The sequence below is a fragment of the Cygnus atratus genome, chromosome 1 (assembly GCF_013377495.2).
Source record: "Cygnus atratus isolate AKBS03 ecotype Queensland, Australia chromosome 1, CAtr_DNAZoo_HiC_assembly, whole genome shotgun sequence".
Classification (NCBI taxonomy): Eukaryota; Metazoa; Chordata; class Aves; order Anseriformes; family Anatidae; genus Cygnus; species Cygnus atratus.
In genome coordinates, this window is record NC_066362.1 from 38,721,911 (window position 1) to 38,746,732 (window position 24,822).

Consider the following 24,822-nt stretch of genomic DNA (forward strand, 5'->3'; position numbering starts at 1 on the left):
GTCCTGGGCCCTGGGCTGCTGGTGCCTCAGAGCCCTGATGCTTGCAAGCACTGGTGGATCTAAAGGCAGGCATGTTTTATATTTCTGTCATAGCGTGACCAGCCATGCCTCCTGTTGCAATCTGCTGCTTGCCTTGGCCACCCTGGGTGAATCTCACTGGCAGGATTTCTGTGCTAGTTCTGTCTCTCATTGTTTTGGATTTCATAGAATCATAGAATGGCTTGGTTTGGAAGGGATCTTAAATGTCATCTAGTTCCAACCCTGCTGCCATGGGCAGGGATGGCACCCACTAGGTCAGGTTGTCCAAGGCCCTGTCCAACCTGACCTTGAACACCTGATATTCATCCTTGATGCATATTTGCAGAACACATGCCACTGAATCCAACTTCCATATGCTATCTAAACATCATTTGGATCCATAAGTGACTATTTCAGCTGCCAGAATAAATCTCCCTAAAGGGAACCCCCAAAAAGGGTTTTCTAGTTGGAAGAAAGCTAGTCCCTGTGCCTTTCACAAGTAACAGAGACCTTACCATATATATCAAACCCAGTGTCAAACTCACCCGTGCCACTAGTAATGAAAAAACCCTGCCCCACAAGTGAAGCTGCCTGAGGCATGTGATTCCCCAGAGCAGCCAGCCCACACAAGACCATACACGGCTGTTTGTGATGACTCTGCTTCGAGTGGCATGACAGCCATGTGGACACTCTGCAGGGAGAGCTCAAACCTCAACATGACTTAAATGTTATCTTCAGACAAAATAAACTCATCAGAAACACAAACAAAGACGTTTATTGCAAATAAAATTCACATTCACATCATTAAATCCTACAAAGTATAAGGAGGTCATTTTGCAAATTGTGAAGTATCTGTGTGCACAGGAGGTGCTGTTTTCATCAGAACAGCTGCCTGGGACATGCGTATATTTATCTGAAGGTGCCAAACCAAATATCCATCTATCTACAAAGGTTTTGATTTGGCCGTTGACATTGTTCTGACACTTCCACAGTTTCATTTTCTCTGGATCTGGCAGTAGAGGCTCATAGAAAACCCCAAACCAAGAATCTGGAAAACAAAAACATTTCTGGTATTACTTGGCAGTCCTGGAAATCCCAAGATACAACTGATACACAGTGGGAACATTTTGTTTGCAAATGTCTTGGACTTACAAGCAGGCTAAATCTGCTATGCAGAAGATCTTTTCCAATGTAATTCTTTAAAGAACATGACTTTAGTATATTGCCATTTTAATGAAATCGGTATGTACCACAGGTAAGATTGCAAATATGATGGAAAACTTTCATTTGTTTAAAAGATGGATTGCCTGTGTGGATGGGGAACGCTGTAACTCTAGGATTTTAAAATGCAGTTCTTAGCTGCAATGAAGCAGTGAATGAAGCAAAAGTTCAAGAAACTCAGTCAAAAATTCAATCTTTTATTTTCTAAGAAATCTGGAGAACTTTCTGAATCCATTTCATATTCTAAGGGTTGTTTCTCTTTGAAATCTCTCTTCTTTTTGACTGCCACTTTTTCATCTTTAAGTATATCTGTATATGCATATGTGTATATGTTTACAGATGTACATTTACATGCATGTACATATCCCACCTTTTTGATGAGCAAATGATCATGCAATAAATGTTTTATATTCATCAGTAATAAGATTGAGATAGAAACTCTGAGTCCACAAAAGAAGTTATTGCTTGAGATATAAAATTTGGTAGGATCACCTTCTGTGGTGGGAATTAGTGGGTGAAATTCCACAACCTGTTACAGACAGCTGACGAGATCAGAAGGTCAGTAAGCTTCCTTCTGGATTTAAAATTAACCAGTCTGTGAAGGTGTTACCCAAAAGTGTAAAGTATTCAAAGGACATTTATGAAGCCATGAATTCATTTATTTAAGGAAGCTTCATTTATTTAAGGAAGAGATGTTGCGGAGTGTACAGAACATGTGGGTACAGGTAAGGCAAGGAGATGGCCTCACAGCTGACTTGGTTTCCTTGATGTACCATGCCCGCATTTTCACCTGTGCCCAAGTGAAACTAGGTCCTTCTTTTCTCAGTGTCATTTCCACTAACAAATTGAGCTGAAACCATTTACAGCCCACAAGTGGCATGAATGGAGCAGGCAGAGGGGGAAGGCTACAAAAGAGTACTTTTCCTTGTCCCGGCCTTTTTATCTGGAGTTTTCCAGAAGAGAGAGAGAGTTAAGCATGTGGCTTTTGATTTGCAGTTACTTGAGATGTGACAATATGCTAATATCTTTGGAAAGGCTAAATCTTTAACAAGTGTAAATTGCCAGCTGACAATTTGTATCAGCTGAGACTGTTATCCTCATATTGTTTACTCATTTTGTTTTCAAATATTTTTATGATTGAGAGAGGCAACCGCCACAGAAAATGCCAGCTGGAGAAAAGGTAAGAATGATGGCCGATGATCTAAAGGCTACAACGAACACAACTACAATAACTACAGCAAAATGACTTACAACTTACTTTCTGGATAGATATGAAATTTTACACTTTATTATATTTGCAAAGGTCTTTCTTTAATTATTGATATATTTCATTGATTTTCCCCATGAACTCTACATATAGGCAAGAGACCTGACCTCCCATGTATAGCACCTTATGTAATGTGAAGCCTATGAGTAAGAAGTGGCCTGTCATCTCGCAGTGCTGCAGCTGCCTAACTGTTCTCTGCTTACAATTATTTTCCTGGAAGTGTACTTCTGAGCTGGGGCTCTAGCCCACTCTTATACCACGAGGAACAGTCCCCTGCCAAGGATGTTAAGAAGTTTTCGTTAGGAATAACAGACTGAACTCTGCACAGCAATCTTCGTCATTCTGCTTTTCCCTCAAACATTCATCTGCAGGGGGGCAGGGGAGGAGGAAAACCACATAGGAATAGTAAAAAGAATGAAAATGACCAAAGAAAGCAACATGATGAAATCCCCTGCTTCTTTGTCATTTTCTCCTAATCAAAGCCTATCATTCATCAAGTAGCTGGCTGGATCACCTCACTGTTTTTTCTCCTCTCTTTGGAGAAAATTTTGTGTGATAGTCTTCAGTGTACGATGAAGCAATTAAAATAAAGAGCTCACATGCTCTGCTTTTTTCACACACCGGAGTATATGGAGGAGCACAGCTGTGCACTCAGGCACATCCAGACACCATCTTGATGGTTAAATTAGTCCCTCTGAATAATGATTTTGAATCGTAATTTCTCCATGACAAGAATATGCAGTTTAGGGACTACAAAGTTTAACGATATAACTTTTTCCTTAAGCTAAGAAGAGGAGAAGAATGGCTACTCTGCCTCTTGTTTGTCTGGGTCTGGGAGTCTGCACACCCCTCCATCCACTGGGCTCACTGTCAAGTCCCAGCCTGGTTCCAGACCTGTTAAATCTTTGCAGAAAAAGTGGCATGTGATATGCTTATATAGGCAACAGGGTGGTCTGGTCCCACCTGAATTCCTCAGCTTGGCAGCTGTATGCTGTTGATAGGAAATAACAGTGAGAGTTTAGCTAAGGTTAGAGGTGGTTCTCCCTTGTCTATTAATTGAGCAAGCAGGTGTTTTAATTCCACTCCCAGTGTATTTTTAAGTAGAACGTATGGCTTGTCAGCCACTAAATATTTTAATGGTGTATACTGGTACCTCAATAACTGCCAGTCCAAATGCAATCCCCATAATTATGAGCATATGGTCTTGAAGGTATTTGATGATTGCTTCTTTACAAACCTGAAAAACAAGACAAAATGAATAATTATAGGTAAGCAAGATTATCCTAAGTTTGTTAGAAACACATCCTCTAAAATATTTTCTCTCTTGCTCTCCATGTAAAAGAAAGGCTATTTGAATTTACTCTGGTTTGTTGCTAACAGACACAAAGAACACATTTATACGTATCTTGGGCCCTAAGACAGATATCTAGCCTTTGCCTTCACAAATATGAAGATGAATTTAACTTCATTTTCCCACTAATCTGATCTTTGGGTTTGAGACCTCAAAGCCTATTATTAGAATCAGTCTCAACTAACAATATTTGGATATAAAACTTATATACTTAAGTATTAATTTTGACAAATGATTGGTGGTCTTGGCCTGGGACTGGGAGGAAGTGAGTGATCACATCTGAAGTTCTATGCAGAGCTACTCTCCTTTTTAATAAGTGCATACATCTGTTCTTATAACGCCTACATGTTCTCCAGGCATTGACAATATTCCTTTTGCAAACTGTAGGGAAAGCCAAGTACAGCTTAAATCCATCAAACCACAATACTCTTCCAACACTAAAACTTCATTCCCCCCAAATATAATGCGTAGTTATATGCCTTCACCATATTTCCTCCCTCACAATAAACACATGGGTCTTTTCCTTCCAGTCCTTCTAAAAACCTCTCATTTAAGCTGACTCAGAACTGCACTAAATTTCAAACCATTTTTCCTGGATCACAAAAGTTGAATGTCTTTACTAGCGTCTAACACCACCATGAAATCTGTGCATTCATGTGAGCGATATCTTGCACCTGCAGTAATTTCACTGATGGTTTCTCATATGTCCTTTGAGGGTTTGCCTGCAGCCAAAAAGACATAAAAATGTGGCCAAAAAAGCCTCTGCATACATCTTATTTCCAGATTGGGCTCTGGCATCCTTTACTTAACCAGACTGTTCCCTTGCTTTAAAACAGTATTTGCTTCTGTGGGACTACGCGGGGAGGAAATTTGTGTTCAGAAAGGACCTGGCTAAGAAGCTGTGCATTTAGGAAAGTACACAATCAGTTTGGGATATTTGCTAAAATCTGCTTTGTACTAGATGCAGATTGGCAAACATCATACTACTAGCATTCTAAAAATGCAGGTATTTTGTCTGAATTTTCTACTACTTTTTCCATATTTTTCTTGGTATGTATGGAGTTAAATTTCCATATAAGAAAACAGATAAATTGTGAAATAAACGAGATTTCTGCTGCCCATCTACCATTTTTTGAGTATGCTTTTTTGTAACCATTCACCAGGCACTTTTGCCTTACTACTATATTAATTACCACAAGCTTTTCATAAGTCCTGAGTTGTCGCAAATTACACTTTAAGTATGCTTCCAGGAAGCCTACCACATATGAGGTGCCTTACCAGTAGATCCTGTAAAATGAGCGTGTTTTTCTTCTAGTAAAGGACTATAAAACTCAAGGGTCTTGTATTTAATGAGTTTGCTTTTCATTATCTCTAAGCCCTATGGAAGCCTCTGAGTCAACATGTCTACCACCAAAATGAGCTCTGGCAGGAGCTTCATCTTCCACAGGAGAGCCAGAGTAGCTGGCGTGCTGCTCTGACCCAGAGGCATACTCTGACCCCAAAGCCATAATGGCAGTTTTCACCTGTAGTTACCATGCAGACTGGGAGATAATGGAGTGCACAGTTACAAGAGACATCCCAGGAGAAGGAAGCAGACGCATATTTCATGTATGCACAGTAATTTCACCACAGTTGGTGTGGGGGCAATGCTGGCTAATGAAGAGAAGGCAAAACTTTGTCTTTTTGCAAAGAGACAGAACTGTTGACTATGCCAGCAACTAAAGACAGCTCTGTGTTAAAACCTGTTTTTGGAAAGAAGATCGGGACATTATATTTTTCTTACCATTTTATAAATATATCTGTTGTTAGAACGGATGCAGAGGTTTGCTTCTTCGTCCTTTGGTTCACACTGACAGCTACTAATAGCTGTACCAACATTGCTTCCCCAGTCTGCAAGCCCATTCACCAAACCACAGCACTTGTTCTGCAAGAAAAGAGGAAACAGGAAGATGAAGAAAAAAAAAGTGAATTCCTGTTAGGGGAGTGAACGAGGGCAAGCCAAGAGGAACAACAATTTCCTTTCATCCTTTCCCATGTGGAAATTTTCCCAGATTGATACCTGTCTCAAATACCCTTTACATTTCAATACAAGTTATAAGACTGTGAGTGCACAAGGTAAAAAAAGTAAAATTAAAAAAAAAAAAAAGACAATTTTCAATATGCAGCACTCAAAAACCATTAATATACTGTAAAGCTAGTAATTGTCAGTGCCAGAATACAGCATGGAGCAATGCTGGGTATTGTGTGTTTTCAAAATCAAGTCTTCTTTCTGTGGCTTATACCTGCATGTGGTAAGTAACATCTACAGTAAATCACATCTTGAAAAGCCAGGCTGAAAAAGTAAAATTCAGGCACATAAAACTGTGAAATCTAGAAAAACAACCACCTTGAATGATGATTAGCCCTTTAAATTAGAAATGGACTGAGGAGGGCAGGGCTTCATTTGGGGTTTGTGAAACCTAAGCCAGGTGCAGTTTCACTTCAGGTTCCAATTTATTCAAGTCACTAAAGCTCAGGGGCGCAGACTTGGGTTTGCATCTTCCCTCTTTTAAAAAGCAGCTGGAAATGTTCATGTTATTTTGTATAAAAGCAAAGGCTGTGGGACATAATAAAACAATCCTGGTCTATTTAAAAATTAATAGAGTAATTATGTTTGTTTGTTGTATTTTTTCATTTTGCTCACCTTTCAATCATCCCTCCAGGTAGCTGCATATTATATCAGGAGAATTAAGTTGGCTCAGAAGCATAGGACATAGCCGGAGGTAGAATGAAGTAAAAGTGCAAGTAATTTAAGCTACCTAAATATTGCTTCTTACTTTCTTTCCTTTCACACCGGCAGCCTTCAAAGATATAAGAATTCTTTAAGCCTACCCTAAAAACAGCAGCAGACACTCCGTGCCAATGTATAGGCACAGGTACTACTGGGAGCATGACAGGGACACACACTGTAAAAGGTGAAATCTGTTCTCTGTGTGATGTCTAGAATCAGGGTGGTGCTAAGTGTCTACCTTCTGGCACCTTGCAGGTGGGAGAAGTCAGAATAGATATAAGTACAGAGAAAACAAAACTCTTTTTTATTGCATTTCTTTCCCTGCTCCTACACAGTAAAATATACATTTAATGATTTCATAGTAACACGATATTCTAAATGAAATACACTCCTGAAGTTTTCCTTATCCAATCTTCTTGCCTAAAGGGTACTGGACAGTTCTCAGCTGGGACACACTGAAGGAGCACCTTCCCTTCAAAAGGCAAAGCTGCAACGAAGGAGAAGGAAGCCTTCTCATCAAAGCACTTATGTAACAGTCAGTCTCAATTTTGGGGGACATTTGTAAAGGGAAACCATCCCCACAGTGGTGGGGCAGGCTCCTAGGCCCCAGGTGTCCAGCCAGATGCAAAGACAGCTTTGCTCTGGAGGGGGACTAGAGCCGTCCTATGGAGCAGGAGCCATCCAGCTCTGAGGTAATAATTCAGTGAGGACCTGTGAAGGGATGACCTCAGATGAGGACAGAAAGGGATGGTGGATATTATCAGAGTTTGCAGATTTTTATATCACCCTTTGTTTAGAAATATCGTCAATAAAAGTCTTGTAAAAAAGTCTGGCATTGTGTCAACACCTAAGCATTCCCTATTTCATTTGTTTTAAACGAAGACTAATTTCTGTAGGTGCCAAGTAACTCTATCTTCCATATCCTACTGAGAGGAAATAGAAACATGGTAGCTTGAGTGGGGAAGGAAAATTTTCTGGAGGTCAAGAAATGCTGCTGGGGCATTTCAGGCAATAGAAGAACTGGCCATCACCAATCCAAACTCAAGCAGAGGCCACTTTCTGTAAATGAAGATGATCTGGACTTTGGAGACTGAAAACTTTTTCACTGCTTTCAAGAAGAAAGAGAGCGTTGTTTTATATTTTATTCCCAACTTGAGACAGAAGCCTTTAAATCTTTAAATACTTCTTAAATAAGTTCATGTGGCTGAAGCTCTGAGGGGGCCCAGATAGAGTCTGGAATAGGGGAATAAAACCAGCACCCCAGCCTACCCAGGCAACAACACCTTGCTCCAAATAGATGAGGCAAATTGCACCTTTCAGGTAACCATGGCTAGAACAAAACATATACTTTAGAAAATGCATAACTTGCACTAGCATAACCAAAGCTGTGGAAGACTGATAACCCAAGCATCAAACAACAGTCTCATGGCAGTAGATTTATGACCGAGACGCAAACCTAACTTCTTGGGTCCTAAGAGCTACTTGAATCCATAAATCCTACCACACCCCACAGAGAATTACAAGTCTTTGAAGTATACTTCCTCAGACATATGCACAAATGTCTCTAGCGAACCACAGTCTGTTAGAATGACAAAATAAGCAAACATAAAAACCATGAAGAGAAAATACAAAGACATGCAGAGTTTTTTAAGGCCCAATACCAATTACGGGGCTTTTAAATCCTATAGGCATGCTCTGCACACTCTGTGAGCTCTTCAGTATTACTTGCCAGTGTAATAAGCATATGGCCTCAAAGAAGGAATTGATAATCTCTTGCAACCATATCACAGAATAAGGGGACCTTTGCTTTGGTTGTGTTGATTCTTGTAAGAAATTTATAATTTCTGCAAGCACATTGAGGAATTTGTAATCACTGATGCAAACTTATGGAGTTTAAGACTTACAGATCTAGACAGCTACCAATCTATTTCTTCTACAAATAAACTTTCAGAAAATCCTATTTAGATTCATTGAGAATGTCTTCCTCTGTATGTATAGAGAAAGGGACTTTTTCAGACACAATTAAATCCACATCAGTAGATCTACTTGCATGTTTTGTATCTTTGCTCCATTTCTCTCAGGAAGAGAATCTTCTCTTTTGCACAAAGAAATCATCATGGAAACCCCATGCTGTATCAAGGGAGCAGAACCCCCTGTGCAGCATTTTAACTTGTGCTTAAGTCAGACCCTCTCCCATCCCCAGGGAGTGAAATTCAAATCTATGACAGAGTAGCCGTAAAATGAAGCATAGACAAATGCTAGAGAGAGAACAGATAGCAACAACCCCCACCCTTTGTTACATCATAATTACCTCTGTCTGAAACTTCTGGAAGGTGTCCTGAAATTGTTTTGCTTTTTCTGTATTGCTTTGCAATAAATTAACACTGTCCATTAAAGTTGTGTTAAGGGATGTTTCAATCTGCAAGTGCAAATATTTTATTAGTTTTCAGTGGAGAAACAAATCTTTGGGAAGACTTGAATGACAATACAGAATAATACTGTACCTGAGATCTGTATACTGCTCCTAAAATACCTCCTGTGACCTGAAGGATCAAGATCAGCAGCAGTCCAATAAAAAACTAGGAAGAAACAAAAGGGAGAGAAAATTATAACGTATTTTTACCAAGTTGCTATCATTTCTTTAAAGTGAATACTATTCTTTCATGTGCTTCATAGAACAAACTGAAGTTCCAGTCAGTTCCAGTTTTTCCTTCTTTGGGGGTGAGAAAAGGGATGTTCAAGACAGAGTGTGTGCCTTAGTATCATCTAGTCATCAAAACGACACACTCTGGAGCAGTGGCATGATGGGCAGTTTGTAGGTGAGAGATGTTGGGTAGGAGGACAAGGAGGACATTCTGGGAGGACTAGCAGAGGGAGCAACTGGGAATTTATGAGATGAAATGGGATAGATAGAGGGGGGTGACCGGTGGAGTGAATGTGTGGGGGAAAAGTTAGTGACACGGTCAGGGCTCTCTTGGCCCTGTCTTCTCTTTGATGAGACCACCCATCATTTCTTTCACACTTCAGTTCAGAAAGGGCTCAAGTGTGGGGTAAGTGATGACAACACATGCTCATAAGTAAGCATTTGATTAAATAAAAACAGTATCGTCATCTGATACTACCAGTGACTTTATACATCAGTTGTATCTGTGGTCTGTTAAAGGTAGACAAATGTTCTTTTTCCTACCAAGAGCAGCATGCACCGGCTTTCCTTGATGGCACCACAGCACCCCAGAAACCCTAGGACCATAATGATGGAGCCCACAGCTATCAGCAGATCAACCCCTGCAAACAGGCTGTTGTCTATGCCCAACTCCTGAAAAGAGAGGAAAAAAAAATCTTGCAGCTGCAAGAAACTCCCCTGAAAAACATCTGTATCTCCCAAAACAGGAAAATTATTTAATAACTGATAAATATACTGATGTGCAACCATGGAGAAATTCTGTTCCTTGAATCAACAAACCGCTAACATCCCTTCTTAAACCTTTTGTTGGAGAGCCTGGTGGTGTCTCTTCACAGTCTTTGTCTCTGCACGGGATGAAAGTCAACTTTACATAGTAAATAAAAATCTCATCTTTAAAATAGCTTTCAGTTCATTTTCAGTTGACAAATCTTTGCTTTTTGCTAGAAGTAGCAAAATTAACTCAAAATCTCTCTTACATTAACCAAATGTTAAAGAAACAAAACCTCTGTCTGTCATTAGAAGTCCATGAATGTACTCTGTGACTGTTCCTAAGAGAACACGTTTCTGAGTGATGCTGGATATAATGGAGAACGATATATTTTTCCAAGGCAGCTTTCTTTTTCTTTATTTTTGGGCATGATTTCTAATAATTCCATCAGAGATGAGGACTATATTTTGATGTGTGGGACATTCAACTAAACAGTTCGTATACCTCATTATTATTAAATATCAAATTATTCAGTTCCCACAGAAGGACTAAGGCCAAGGGCCAAAATAGAGAGAAATGTTCAAAGAATATTTTCCAATGTGGCTGGTGCCAAGATTAGCAAAAACGTCTGGAAGTTGTCATGTTTATCTTCTGATGGAAATTACAAAGGTATATAGACAAGTATAATTTTAGGAATATGTTGTTCTTTCCCCTTCAAAGTAGGACTGAAACTCCTGCTATTTATTCTTAGAAAGCTTTGTTCATCTACAGCCAAATCCTTATGGTCTCTTCAATTACTACTCAGGCAAAACATACATTGGATTTGAATGGGATCTTTGCCTGCATAGAGGCAAAAATAGCAAGAAAATACTTTCAATTTTGGTCCCAATTCTTAATTCACAGTTTTTGTGGAGTAACAAGAGTCACTTCAGGAAGCCAGCTTGGGACACACTTAAGTGTACTTTTCTGAATAGGAAAGCTTTCCAAAAATAAGAATAATAATGGTTATGGTTTTCCAAGCTCCATTGCACTATCTGAACCATGATACTAGAGATGGTCATCTAGCAAGCATGGCATTTTTAGCTTCTGTAAAATGTTGATCGAGGAGTGAAACACATCATTCTTCTTCTTCCACAGCAGGACATGGCAGAACTCTCCATAATGACACATCACAATGTCACTGTGAACTGAGTTCTCTTACGTGCATCCACTGCAAAACATGAGACATCTGGGACTGGCTAAGGGCAACAACATCATCAGCCAAATAGAAGAAATATATAAAGCTATCTTCTTATTTCCAACATCCTTTTAGTTCCAGATATACCGAATTAAAAAGTATTTTTCTTTACTGATGGATTGCGGTAGAGAAGCAGAGGAGCGATCAGAAGTTTTGCAGCTTAATCTAACCTAAAGGCTCAATCTGAGAGCTGGAAAAAAATGCTTCTATGTAACACTTGATCATTTTTTCACTTCTACAGCCAGAAATCCATTTTGGAAACTAAAGTATGCAAATTAAATTTTCAAATTCATTTACATTTATGTGTTTCAAATTCAGCAAAAGAAATTCACTGCCTAAACCTCAGAGTCAGATTGCTCTTCCTGTTAGCATAACAAAGCATCATCATACAAAGATTGCACAGCACCTTCCAGAGGAATGGTAGAATCAGCTTCATTTCTTTATGTGAATGGAAAACATGCTGTAATTAAGATATCAGTGCCACTGGGAGCACAGCTGGCAAAAGGCTGGCAAGGCCCACAAGGCCAAAGAGCCTTTGCACCAACAGGACCATCCTCTGGTGCATTTATGCAAGATCAAGGGCTCATCAAGATTGTATTTTCTGTAGCTTTGCAGAAAAGGAAAGTCATAAAATCTGAAGTAATTTAATAACCCAGATAAAATCCAGGAGGGGAACTCAGGGATTTTTCTTCTCCCCTCCACGAAGGCTATTTGCATTATGTTTAAATCCTGAGTAAAGATCTGTTGTTCTTTAAAAATAATTCCATGAGTGAAAAAGGGTAAGACATTTTTAGGGAGTCACTGAAAATAGAAGAGAAAAAATCTTGTTCCCTTTCAAAGTTACAGAGAAAATAATTATTATGTTATTGAAGATAGTGAGAAAAGTAAAAATATTTCCTAAAAATACATAGAAGTAACTCTAGAAATATATACGACTATACTATTCTAATGGGGAAGGACACTGAAAAAACTAAGAGGCTCATGGCTCCTCTTTATTCTCTCTAGCACTGAAATCAATAACAAAACCATCATTAGTTTTCATCAGAGGAAAAAGAGACCCACATTTTAAAAAGAAATCACCGTGCATCTGCAAGAACTTAGATTAGTAACACTGGAAGACACTTCTTGTCATTACATGTCTGTGCTTACATCGATCACTTTATCTGACTACCCGCACCATCTTGTTTAATCTTAAACGTCATAAAATACATCCATTTTTACCCACACAAACCACCCCAGTGAAAGCAGAACACATTTGCAGAAATTAAGTTGGGAAATTAAAGTCTATATAGTAGCTTCTGCATTTTAAATGAGACTGATATTATCGCATGCATTTACCTCCTGAGCATCTTTGCTAACACGTATCCATATAGAGACTCCCAAAATAACTGAACCACACACCTGTGGGAAAAAAATAAAGACTATTTAGAAAGATCAACAATTTTAGATTAAAGTTCAGCATCCAAATAGCACCAGATGCTGGCCAAAATTCTGAAATAATTTCTTTGGCAAAATGAAAGCAACATGAATTGCTAGAGCACAGAATATTGATTCATATCCAGGAAACTTCATAAGGGTAGTTAAACCTTCAGTTATGCACCAAAGCCCTGATGTTTCTTCCCCAGAGGAATCATCATTTCCTTGATGATTTATACATGTGGTTGTAAGTACACAGAAATTCTGTCAGATGAGAGACGACTATAAATTGCTATAGTATGTATATAACATGACTGTAAAGAACACTGTTTCCTGTATAATGGAAATGAAAGATTTGATAAGGGATGTTGGTACAACTGTTATTTCTAGAATTTTTCAGGACATATATCTTTAGAAATATTCTCTATGGTAAAACAATTAGGAAAAGTTCTAAATAAAATCTTCCTGCTTTCTTTGTTGCAACAATATTTGGCCATCTCGAGCTATTAGAATATTCCTCCTGTAAAGTGCACATTGTGGTAGTTATTATTTCCATTATATTTTTATAGAAGACAACTTTAGTTCATCTTGTGCACATGAAAGATAAACATCTAAGTCTAGCTCCTCTGACCTGTCAGGGACACATATCCTCAGATGAGTTAAATGACCCATTGACACTACCAACTTAAAAAGAAGCCCAGAATGATTTGCTTTAAGATGTTGAAGTCAGGGTGGATGAATCCCAGATCCAGACATATTCCTTAATCACCAGTTGTTCTCCAGTTTTGTTGATCTTTGAGGTACTGTTCCACTATGCTCCAGCCACTGTGTTCCTTACCTTGTTTATGATGATTCTCACACAGAATTTCTCTTTATTACCAGGTATGGCAGATAGGTAATTTTAGAGGTTAATCATATGTAATTATGTGAGCAACTTGAGAGGACTGGTAGGAAAGAGAAATCACTGAGGACCTAAGTCTAGTCAGATTCAGAATTATCTTCCTGTATGTCTTTAATGGTTAAGTCAGAAATGGCTCTAAACTGTGGTTATGAGCTTCCCATGAAAACTGGGACCTTTTAAAATTAAAAGAGTTATTTCTACACGTTTAAGACTTTTTTTCCTCAAAAATACTTTCCTGCAAAAAGGTTTCATATAATATTCATCATCAAAGACCATAACGACTTTAGCAGATTATTTAATATGGAACACAGCCAGCCCTCAGACATGAGTACCACACATTTTTCTGTTCTAAGTAAAGCTCCTATAAGTACGTTTTACACATGAAAAAGAAAGTTGTACAATCGATGACAGCTATATCATGTTATCAAATTTAACTAGAACTCCCCACTGAAATAATCTGAATCCCACTGAATCTGCCTAGAAACTGATGGTATCATATGACTCTGTATTTGGGTCTTGTTCAGCAGCACTGTGTGAACCATGTGGCTATGCACCAGACAACGTGGGCTTGCTAATGTGAAAAGTTCCACTGAAGCAGCTATTGCTGCAAACCCAAACAGAATTTGGCCCACTGACTTATTCATTATTTAGGACCTCCCAAAAAAATACAGCACAGTAGTAGAAGTAAGTAAATCTGAATGTACAGGAACTTACCAATCAGATGGGGATGCTACAATATTTATTTCCTCCATTCAAAAAACCAAAGAATATCATTTTAAATTGAAGTTTCCACTATGGTATATATGTTTTAAATATAGAAAATAAAATTGCTTTAGACTCATACAAATGCTCCGTTTCAATAAGATTTTAATGTTTTGTTTCTGTTTATTTTCATCATATACGAAGTATACATGAAAACACAAAGAAAATCATTGAAATTACAAATCAAAAGTTCTGTTCCCTAAGAGTCAAAATAGAACACTGCATGATTGTTGCAGTACTCCATCCTAATTATTAGTTTTCCTTAAAATAAAATTTAGCTTTCTTTCACCAGACTGGAAAATGCAAAGCTCTGTGGGTGCTCCAGAGCCCAATGCCAGGGCTGGGAATTCCTGAGGGCACACAACTCATGGGGCCAAGGAGAGCGAAGTAAAAGCCACTTTGCAGATCTGGCTTAGCCTATTCCAGAATTTAGACACTCAAGGATATACTGTAAGAGCTGCTAAGAAAAAGGCATAAGAAGACTAAAAAGCCTGTTCCTGAGGCCCTCAGAAGGGGGCAATCCAGAGAGATTGCAAAGGGGTTAAAACAAAAGGACTCCAGATAAACTTTCAGCCGTTGCTGTTATCTAATTGAGATGAAAGTCACCTTCATTTCCCACTATCAGTTTAACTTTCCACCTGCCCAACTGCCTTGTGCACCAGGGAGTGGAAGCAGCAGCTGTGAAGACACCACTGCTCCCTGTCCTTTACCACAGCAATTTAATGATTTCCAGGGATTAGAGAAGGGAGTGTTATTCAAAGAATTCAGATTCATTGTACTCCACCTGCGTGTACTGCTGGTTGCACCACACCTCTTCTTCCCCATCTTGGTAGTACTAAGCACCTTTCTTTAAAATAAGTCATTATAACTGCATTTGTGTCCTCCTCTGTCTCATCCAGGCTGCCGTATGCACAGCAAATGCTCTCAGCATTTTCTTCCCCAGAACAGAGTGCAGATTTTCCTGCCTTTGCAAAAACACGGTCTTGGGAAGTTTGTTCCATGCTGCTTTTTTCCTGAACTCTCAGGACTCCTCCAGGATCACATCCTGGGTCTTCTCCCCAGAAATCCATGCAGTCCCTGGAGGCTTAGGCTGCCATATATTTTCAATCTGCCTTGGTAGAGGTGGAGGAAGAAAAGTGGGGGCCAGTCCTGACAGCTACTGGCCTGTTAGGAGTTTCTTTGTGAGGTCCACAAGAGATCAAAGAATTTTGCTAATTCTTCTCACTTTGGCTAGCCACAAAATTTCTACGACTACTGTTTGTGAACCTTTCTGAATTCTATCACCTTTTCACTCAGAATATGTCCCTTGAGCCAACAGACATACTGGGGTTAGCAGTTTTGCATCCGGTTTCAGCGAACCTCTGGTGAACTTGACAAAATTATGGTAGGAAAGCTGACAGTGAGGCTGAACCATTACAGAAATTATCTTTAACTCAAAGCTTTTCAGAGCTTCCAGGACCTGAAACTCTTGCAAACTAGCCGAGATGTGACAAATAGGCAAACAGGGTTCAAGTTACTCTCAGAAAGCTGCCTGCTGTCCTGTGCTGGGCATAGGGCAGGAACCACCTTCCTATGTATGCTGGAGAAAGCTGATCGTTTCAGTACAGCTCTCGGCAGCGCTGCCAGCCCATACCATTTTCCAAAAATGTACAGTCAACCATCAGAAACTAATTATGACACTGAGCATAAAGCTAAGAACCACAAAGAAGTATATGAAAACGATTTATCAATTAGGAGGCTAAAAATACAAGTGTATTTCCCTATCTTCTGTTGCAATTACACTTTCAGGATTATGCAGTTTGAATACAAACAGGATACAAAAAAACACAAGAGAACAATGCACGTTAAGATAATGTAGAGTCTGTTATCTTCTGACTGAAATGAGTGATTTCCCTTGACATAAGGGGCACATTGCAGGCAGGGAGATGGAGACCCATCTGTTCTACTTTTCAATGTAGAGGGAAGGCTTTTTTTGTAAGAAAAATACAAAGGAAGGGCAAAAATTAAACATTCTCCTCTCCCTGATTTAGAACCATACTCTGGTTCCATTTATGCTCTATTTTATTTACAATTTCTTCAGCTACAGCATTTGGATAATGTTGAACACATTTCATGCGTCACTAATAACAATTTAAACACCAACTTACCCAAAATAAGAAGTTGAAGACAAACATGGAGTACTTCATGCAGCTGCTTACACCCGCCATTTTCAAGAAGCTGAGACAAAAATGAAAATTGCAGAAGAACCTTTCTTAAGGGTTTGACCTCAATAGAGTGACTGTTCCTGTTTCTTCAGGAAATGTCTCAGACCGCATCAAATACACTGCACTCTGCTACTAAAAGCAAAAATTGTGACCCAGGCATCTACAGTTATTTAAACAGTTTAGCACAGGTAAATATTAACCAGAGCACTGGGGAAGCAATACCAGGTGTTATCACTGAGTCTCCAGACTCTCCTTGCGTCTTTGTGAGGTGTGCTTTTTAATGGTGCTGTTAGTCTCGTCCTACACCCTGTGAGTAAATAGATAGTGCAGCAAGAGCAATAGTTTCAAGGGGAAGGGAAGTTTTACAGATGTGCTTCCTTTATGACATGGAAATTAATGCATTTCTTAATGCTTTTAAGGTACAGGATTTACTCTTTCATTGTCCACAGATCATTGCCAAAATTCACTCAGTGGTGTTTGGAGTCCCACTGCAGACATTCAGACAGAAAAAAAGGAGTAAGTTTGTTTTACCCCCACAGAAGAAGGGTAAGGAACCTGCAGCCATTTCCTCCCTCTTGCTGTCTATTTTTATCTCTTCCTCACCAAACCAGCACCCCAGGAACCTGAGCACCATGGTGCACAAAACAGCCTGCCATGCAGGTTTCCTAAAGTGCTGTGAGCCCCAGCACAGCAACCACAGCTCTGGTGTGAGATTCAGGATGCCTCCTGGCAACGGGAGCTCCATTTGTCCCAGAAGGCAAGGCAATAAACCTGTTTCATTAGTTTTGTTTTATGTCTTGTTTGTTTTCTTTTGTGCTCCTCAAACTAGAAATCGTGAGGGGAGTATAAATGTGTAATTGCTCTGTCTTTTCTGTCAGCCTGTTTTCTGGAGAAGCCCAATAGACTAGTTCTTGGAGGGATGAGGGTCAGACACAGGTTCCCCTGGGTTCATCATAAAAAAGAAGCTTTATTTTGCAGGTGAGCACAAAGGATTTAAACAGGGGAGATTAAGGACTTTCTGGACAGATGTGATTTATTAAACCCCTTTGCCCAAGCCCAATTTTTAGCCTTTTACTGTTGGTTCTCATTCTTCGATGCTGCTGTCTGTATTTGAAAAAAAAAATAAAGGAAAATGTTACTATATAACACACCTGTAGATGGTGACAAAAAGATGTGACTTAGAGCCTGGATTTTTTAGGATCCACAGGAGAAAAAAAAAAAAGAAAAATCTACACTAAGAGCTGTTTCCTTTGGTTGCTCTCTAACCCGACTTTTAGTGAAGGTGTGATGTTGGAATCCCTTCAGTTGCTTTCTCTAATTCTTTTAAAACAGATGCAACCATTCCCACTTTTAAGAACTGACTTTATACCTGCCTTTAACTTTCTGGGCTCCTTTTTGAGTAATACTCTTTTTTTCTAACCCTAGGAGATCGGCTGTCTGACTAGTTTATTTCGCAATATCCACATCCACTCTGAATTTGAGAATGTTCCTAAAAATAATTGCACTCATGAAATACAGATTTTGTAAGGATTGGGAGAAACAACTGTGTGGTATGGTTTAGATCTAAAGCACTCAACAAATAAGTAAGTTGAGAAACGTGGGTGTCTTTATGGAGAGATGCCATAGTCACAGATGAATCACAAGAAGAGTTTAAAGGGCCATATAAAATTGTATGCAAAGGGCCATGAAAGGTAATAAGAGAATCACAGATGACACAGGACTTGAACAGGTAAGTCTGCAGCCAGACCATGCAGTTGTAGTAAACCAAGGTTTTTGTAGGCAGAGTTCAGGAACAACGTTTTGTACCCAAAACTGCACAGCTCTAAGTCGTCATGCACAGTAGGTGCTCATTAAAGAAGTCTTGAGTTGTAGCATTGTTTTCTGCAAAACACTTAACCCAGGCATTCAGGAAGAGATTTTGGAGATAAATGGTGCAAGGGTTGCAATGCTATAGGAGGCAAGGACGAGCATCCACAGACTGGCCCTGCATAAAGAGCCGGTCTGCAAAGACTAGAGTGTCTGCAAGCGGCCCACTTGCTGTCCACCTCCCTGCATCACTTCACAGCACCCTTGGATTTTGGGCAGGGCAGGGGCCAGCACCAGCACCGCCACGGAGGGGCCCCCAGTGTGGTACTGGAGGACCCAGGCTGCCCGGGTCAGGGACCCCCATGTCGCTTCTCCTCAGCATCCATCAGGAGGTGCAGGACCAGCACAGCAGAGAATCTGGTTCAGTCTAGGAAATTTAAACAGTGGAGAACAGACACGATTTAGATCTGAAACCTGTTTTCATTACAATTTATACTTATGGCTGTAGATGCTGAAGTAATTTCCTAGAACTGTTAGGATATTCTTTTTCTTCCCTTCTTTTTTTTTTTTTAAATCTGTTTACTGAACATTAACCACAAGAAAGATTTGGTAAGATCACAGTGCCTCCTAAACTATAAAGAAAATATCTACATTTTACATATTTACTGATCTCTTTGGAAAACGCAAAAATAGACCTTCTTAGGACCTGGTAGTTGCTCCTTTCCTAAGATGGGAAATAGGAAATAATATCAAAATTAAATATATATCCTAATGGGTTCCCAGTGTGGCTACCGAATAGAAACCCAGTATCTGAAATTACCACAATTCCTATGTTTCATATCTATATTTAATAGTATTTGAAGTAAAAATGTCATCTAAGATTAAAGTCATACAACCAGTTCCCATCAAGTGACAAGTTTTCAAGTTAAATGTTCTGTACGAGTGACTGTTTCTTATTTCCTGGCAGCATGGTGCTTTTCTATACATCTTGGAGAAGAAGGGAAGAAGGGGGACTGTGGCATGGTTCACGTTTGTGGTTGTGCCTACAAGATGAGTTGCCTGTTCTGCAAGCTTATGCAGGTACTTGCAGAGACTGGTGAATGACAGCAAAGGCAGGAGAAATGTTGCCTGTAAATCCTTACCAGTATTTGACTGCATATGCACAACTGTTCCTGCTACCTCTCCGCTAGCTGCTGAGATGACTGGATATGCCATCCTGGCCTCACAGCCCATGGCACAAGCTGCTGGGAGGCAAAGCAGCTGTGAGCCCCCGTCCCTTCTGCCCCTCCTCGTGGCACTGTCGGCGCACAGCCTGGGTGCAGCGCAGGGTGGGAGCCTCTGACACAGCGCCTGGAGCTCCTCGCCACCATGGGGGAGCTGTGACAACGTGCAGACTTTGCCCTCTGCGTCATGCAAGGGAGCAGGCAGCGACAGGGATATTCTGGTGGAAAAAAATGACAGTATACCTGTCACGGACCCAGAGTAAGGCACCTCCCCTTTGAGACTTCCCAAGCAGCTACAGCTTGTATTATAATGCTTTCATCCTCCTTCTCCTCCGAGCTCTTCCTCACTTTGAGCCATTCTTCCTGGGCATAGCATCCCAAAACCAGCTTCCCCAGGCCTCTTTTACCTCTCCAAGCTCTCTTCTGCACATTTCTTTTCCTGCAATACCATCCTCACAGCTCTCTGGGTTTATGTATGAAAGCCCATTTTCTTCTAAAAAATAATAGACATAAGCATATGCAGATGCGAGCATATCATTCTGCCATGTGTCTTTCCTCCTTCTCTCCAACCTAAAAAATTCTGCCTTTTTCATCTTTTTCTACAGCCTTCACTTCTCTTGTGAGGTGCCCCTCCATGATCAGGCCAAGTGACCAAAGCCCGTATCAGGAGATTCACCATGCAGCCAGTTATCCCGTAAGGTCCAGACTTGAAGAAACAGTTTATATGTGATAGCAGCAAGTTATTTGAACAGTGGGATGTGGAAAGTGAATATAAAAGTGTGTTTGCTGCTGGAATTACTGTTCATCACGGTGACAGAAGAGAACAGGAAAGGTGGGTGAGAACTGATTGCAACGTGGAGCTTGCAGCCTGAAATAGATCAGTTGATCTCTGGATCCCCTGAATCAGCAGGGACAGTCTATGGAGACTGTGCAGAGTCTGATCTCAGGCTGTTGCAGCACCCGTCCTTCAGCAGAAGGGATAACTTATCTCGCAACCTCACCTGCTGCCCTGAGATGCAAAGTTCCTTTCCATTCCTTCACAATGCGTTGCTCACCCACGCCAAGTGAAACGGTGCTGCACGTCATCAGTCTTGACAGCATTTCTAATCAGGGAACACTGCCTAAAGAAGAATTTTGCAGTCCAAATGGTAGGGCAATCACATTCAAAAACAATGGAAAATTGGAGCTTCTGTTTTTGTCCTTGGAGGCATTTGCAATACTGGGTCTGACTGAGGTTGCAGTCGGCCTTCTACGCCTCACATCTTGAGTTCAGCTATAGCAAATAAGAGATCTTACTGCAATACCTTAAGAGCCAGCAATACCTCAGTTATAAAACTGAAGTATAGTCTTGTCTGACTCTTAGCAAAATACTACAGCACCTTAACAGGTCATATTTATGGAGAATGTTGGAATATATGCAGCACTGACTTGGACAGCGAGTTTATACTCAGCTCACAGAGTCAAAAACGTACAATTCTTCACCCTCATTTTAAAACAGCCTTGAGATGAAGGGTAAGGGTGGAAAGACAAACAGAAATATGCCTGGAAAGTCCAAAGGCTGAAGAAAAATTAGAAGAAACAAGAGAACAGTATTGTGCTTAATCATATGAATCTTACACCATTCTCATGATTTTTAGTAGCTGACTTGTGATGGACAAAACTGTAAGCAGATACATTTTTTGCAACTTTTTTTTTTGGTCTGTGACGTGTTAGATAACTATGGTTGAGACCAAGACTGATCCTACAGTTGACCACATGATAAAGAAAAAGATATGAGGATATTTTCAACCAGTGTTAGGCGTGTATGTGGCTGGTTGAGTCAGCTGTCTAGGGTGTTTTCACAGCTTCTGGAGATGACTAGGAACTGCTAGGGAATGATTTATGTTATCCTAAAATAGAAATGAAAACAGGCCAGACCCACAGCAGCTCAGCAGCACATACCCCCAACTACACCAGTTCCAGTTTAGAGCAAGCTAGAACCCACCTGGAAAGCAGTCCTCTGTGCTCCTTCAGTACCAAACAGTGTTGCTTTCTTCTCCCCACTCTTCTCCTCCTATTACTGCACTCTGAGCTGCTGTGAGGATAAGCAAGTTGCTGCCCAGAGCAGGATCTGGAGCTCCTTGGTTTCCAAAGCTCTATATGAGTGAACTGGGCTGCTGTAAGTGGCACAGTAGGAACCGGTTTCTCACCTATTAGAGCTCTGCCTTTCACTTTTAAGTGGTTAGTGCTCGTAGTCACTAACAGCATAACCTCTTTTTTTCATGATGACTATGTTCCTTTGCACTCCAGCCAATAAAACTGTAAACTGTTTATATAAATGATACATCCCAACACGAGTTGCTGAGCAGCACAGCTCAGAAGAAGCAGTAGCCTGACCATCAAAGCAAACCTGGATGTCCAACCCATGTCTGTACACTCAGGAGCAAGAAAATCCTGCTGTGGTCCATACCGGTCACAGCTCTGGGCTAGGAAATACGTAGCTGGGTTAACCTGATGATCTCCCTTCTGCGTGTGGCCCGGTTAAAGGTGGTGTGGAAATACCCCTCACCCCAGAAGGTGCTCTCTGGACCAGGACTCCATGTGAGTGTGTTGGCCAAGAGGTCAAGGGTGCATCACTCCCTCCCTCTGACCAGACTTTTCATGTTAGCATTGCAAATGTTGTCCCTGGCGAGGAGAGGGAGTTTAAATGGGGATATGTCTCCACAAAAAGGTTTCTGTTCTGACAAAACAGTTTCATCAGAAAATCCCCAGCAAGCTCCAGTGCTGGACTCCTATCCAGGCGCTCTGTGGCCTGGTGCCAGCATCGCTCATATGTTCCTGCTTTAGCAGGGTCTAGTATCTCAAACACTCTCACTTCCCCTAAAGCAACAGCTCTTCCACCAGAAACAAACCTCGTGCAGCAGGTCTGCCTCTGATCCGCTTTCCTCCCAAAGGATGCAGCCTCCTCTTCCCTTATGCTGCCAGTTTTCTCCTAAGTCTTTCATCTGAAAACTCTCTGAAATGCATATTTTTAAGCTTTCATTGATATTTGGCTCATATTAAAATAAGAGAAGACTGTAAGTACAAAAAAAGTCACTTATCTAACCCACACATTTCTCTTTCCACCTCACCCCCTCCCCAGACCTTTTCATTCACCACTAGCTTTCTTGGCTGCAAAAACATCCTTTTTGCTCGTTTACGTACTTCATGAACTAAGCTGTTCTTTTATGTAAGGCTCATGTCAGGGATTTCCTATTTCCCAGGGCCTGGTCAGAATTTATTTCAGCTAAATGTCACTGGGTTTTAAATATTCTGTTGGTTTCAAAATGAGATTTTGAATCATCATGGATTAACATGCTAATCAGTGTCAGTAAGGGTTTCACTATCTAGCCTGCAAGTGTATTATCAAACTTTACTTTGTTAAAGAAATCCTCGCTAAGGAACCTATACTGAATATGATTTTTGAAGGTTTGTATTACATAGGCAGGTCCCAACATATGGGAGCTGTCACTAATGCAAGAAGTGGTATTTTTGACCACTGGCATTTTCAGTATATCTTGAAACTACCTGTGCGATAAAGTACTGATCGCTGTGAAGAAAGATGCCTTTAAAATAGAGAGAACAGCCTTTGCCAAAGAAGAATCAAAAGGCTTCAGATGCATCTTTAGGGTATCACCTTCTTTTTCTAGCAGGGCGGGGGAGTGTATCCATGAATGTTTCTCCTGGAAAAGGACATGCATATTTTATATTCAGGTCTAAACACCAGGAACTTGATTCTGATTTTGTTTATGCTCATGTAAATCAGAAGTTGTTTATAAGGCAAGTCACTGTCAGTACAGATTAGAAACTATATGTCTAACCTTTCCCCCTGCCCTGATCTTTACAAGGGAAAAGGAATAAACCTGCCAGAAAAATGTGACACTGCCTCTCTGAATTTTCCCTGCTGTTGTGGATGGGAAGAGTCATAGTCCCAAATGATATGAGGGCCAGACAAGTATACAGCTGTTTTGTGATCCAAAAACCAGATACTGATAGGTTAGAAAATAAAAACTACCTTATTCTCTTGTTATCTTATAGACATTAGTTATGCAAATATAGTGATACTATATAAATGCTATAACAATACTATATACTCATCTTTGTCCTGCAAGTGTTACAACTGTAAATATGCTTAAAATCATTTTGAAGTTTCTAAATGTCTTACATGAAGACTCTACATAATATGGGCAGGCAGACCATGTGGTCACCAGTTATGTTTAGAATTAGTACATAGGAAGTACATAACATCTGTCATGAAATTTTGCTCCAAAAATGCAGATTTGATATTTTATTTTGACAAGTGTATTTCCTCTATTCCAGGATAATATGACACTCAATCCCCACTTTCACTGAGGCGTACCTCTGTTTGGCAAAGTAAGTAAACACATACAAAAATTAAAAAAAAAATGTAAGTAAGCAAGCGTTAGCTTTCAACATTATTAATTCCTTAAGTCTCATTTTGGGTAAAATATCCATGCTCTGAAAGTTGAATGGGAGCTTCTTTATTTTTCTATGGTTGCTGTAGACAGAGTAATGCTATCAAAATAACACTACACAACAAGTGAGCTACAGGCTTCACATCCCATTGAGACTCAGAGACCCTCTGGGACTATTCTACCAGATGTGTGTAGTCTTTTTACAGTCTGGAGAGGCATTTCCATCAACCCTCATCTGCTCACTGACCTTCACAATCCTAGTGACATTAAACTTTGCTGGTCTGCAGTGCTCTGTGGACACTGGAGTCTCTTCTGCTTCAGATTGTTGCTTTGCTTTTTTAGTTTAATCCCCCCCATACACAATCCTTTCATTTCTGCCCAAGTGCTGTTTTTTACAAAGCTTGAATATGAAAATTCTATCATTTGCAGACTATAAACATTTGCAAAGAAAACCCTCATATTTTCATTCCCACTCATCTTTGTCCCACAAGTGCTATTCATTTATCCCCTATATACATAAAAGTCTCTTTTCTTTTCTTTCCTTTTATTTTTTTTTTCTGTAACTGAAAGGACAGGAAGAGAACTGAAGAGTATTACTGAAAACTCTGTAGTAACTACCAAATAGCAGAGTTAGCGACTCTACCTACTGGCAATGATCCAGATTTGTAACTCGCACATGTGCAATTCACATTTGTACCAAAAACTAATTTCCTACTGAAGCCATTGAAGAAAGATGTTGTAAAGAGCCCAGTCCTCGGAAAAGCCAAGAAGCCCATGCTGAGGGACTGCTGGCCTCCCAA

The 24,822-nt window shown here is 40.1% G+C and overlaps 1 protein-coding gene across 2 annotated transcripts; it reads right to left on the reverse strand.

Moving 5' to 3' along the window:
• Positions 1 to 775: 775 nt before the first annotated feature.
• TSPAN8 (tetraspanin 8) lies at positions 776 to 21,862 on the reverse strand. 2 transcript variants are annotated; one of them, XM_035544123.1, is made up of 10 exons: positions 21,553 to 21,862; positions 20,570 to 20,689; positions 16,483 to 16,552; positions 12,595 to 12,657; positions 9,815 to 9,943; positions 9,132 to 9,206; positions 8,939 to 9,046; positions 5,641 to 5,781; positions 3,660 to 3,743; positions 776 to 1,066 (listed from the first exon to the last, which is right to left on the reverse strand). In XM_035544123.1, exons 2-10 carry the CDS (start codon positions 20,599 to 20,601, stop codon positions 1,013 to 1,015), a joined length of 756 nt encoding a protein of 251 aa, XP_035400016.1. In that variant the 5' UTR covers positions 20,602 to 20,689; positions 21,553 to 21,862; the 3' UTR covers positions 776 to 1,012. The 2 variants fall into 2 exon arrangements, with proteins under 2 accessions (XP_035400016.1, XP_035400017.1); XM_035544124.2 differs by lacking the exon at positions 20,570 to 20,689 and having other exon boundaries at positions 21,553 to 21,801.
• Positions 21,863 to 24,822: the final 2,960 nt, after the last annotated feature.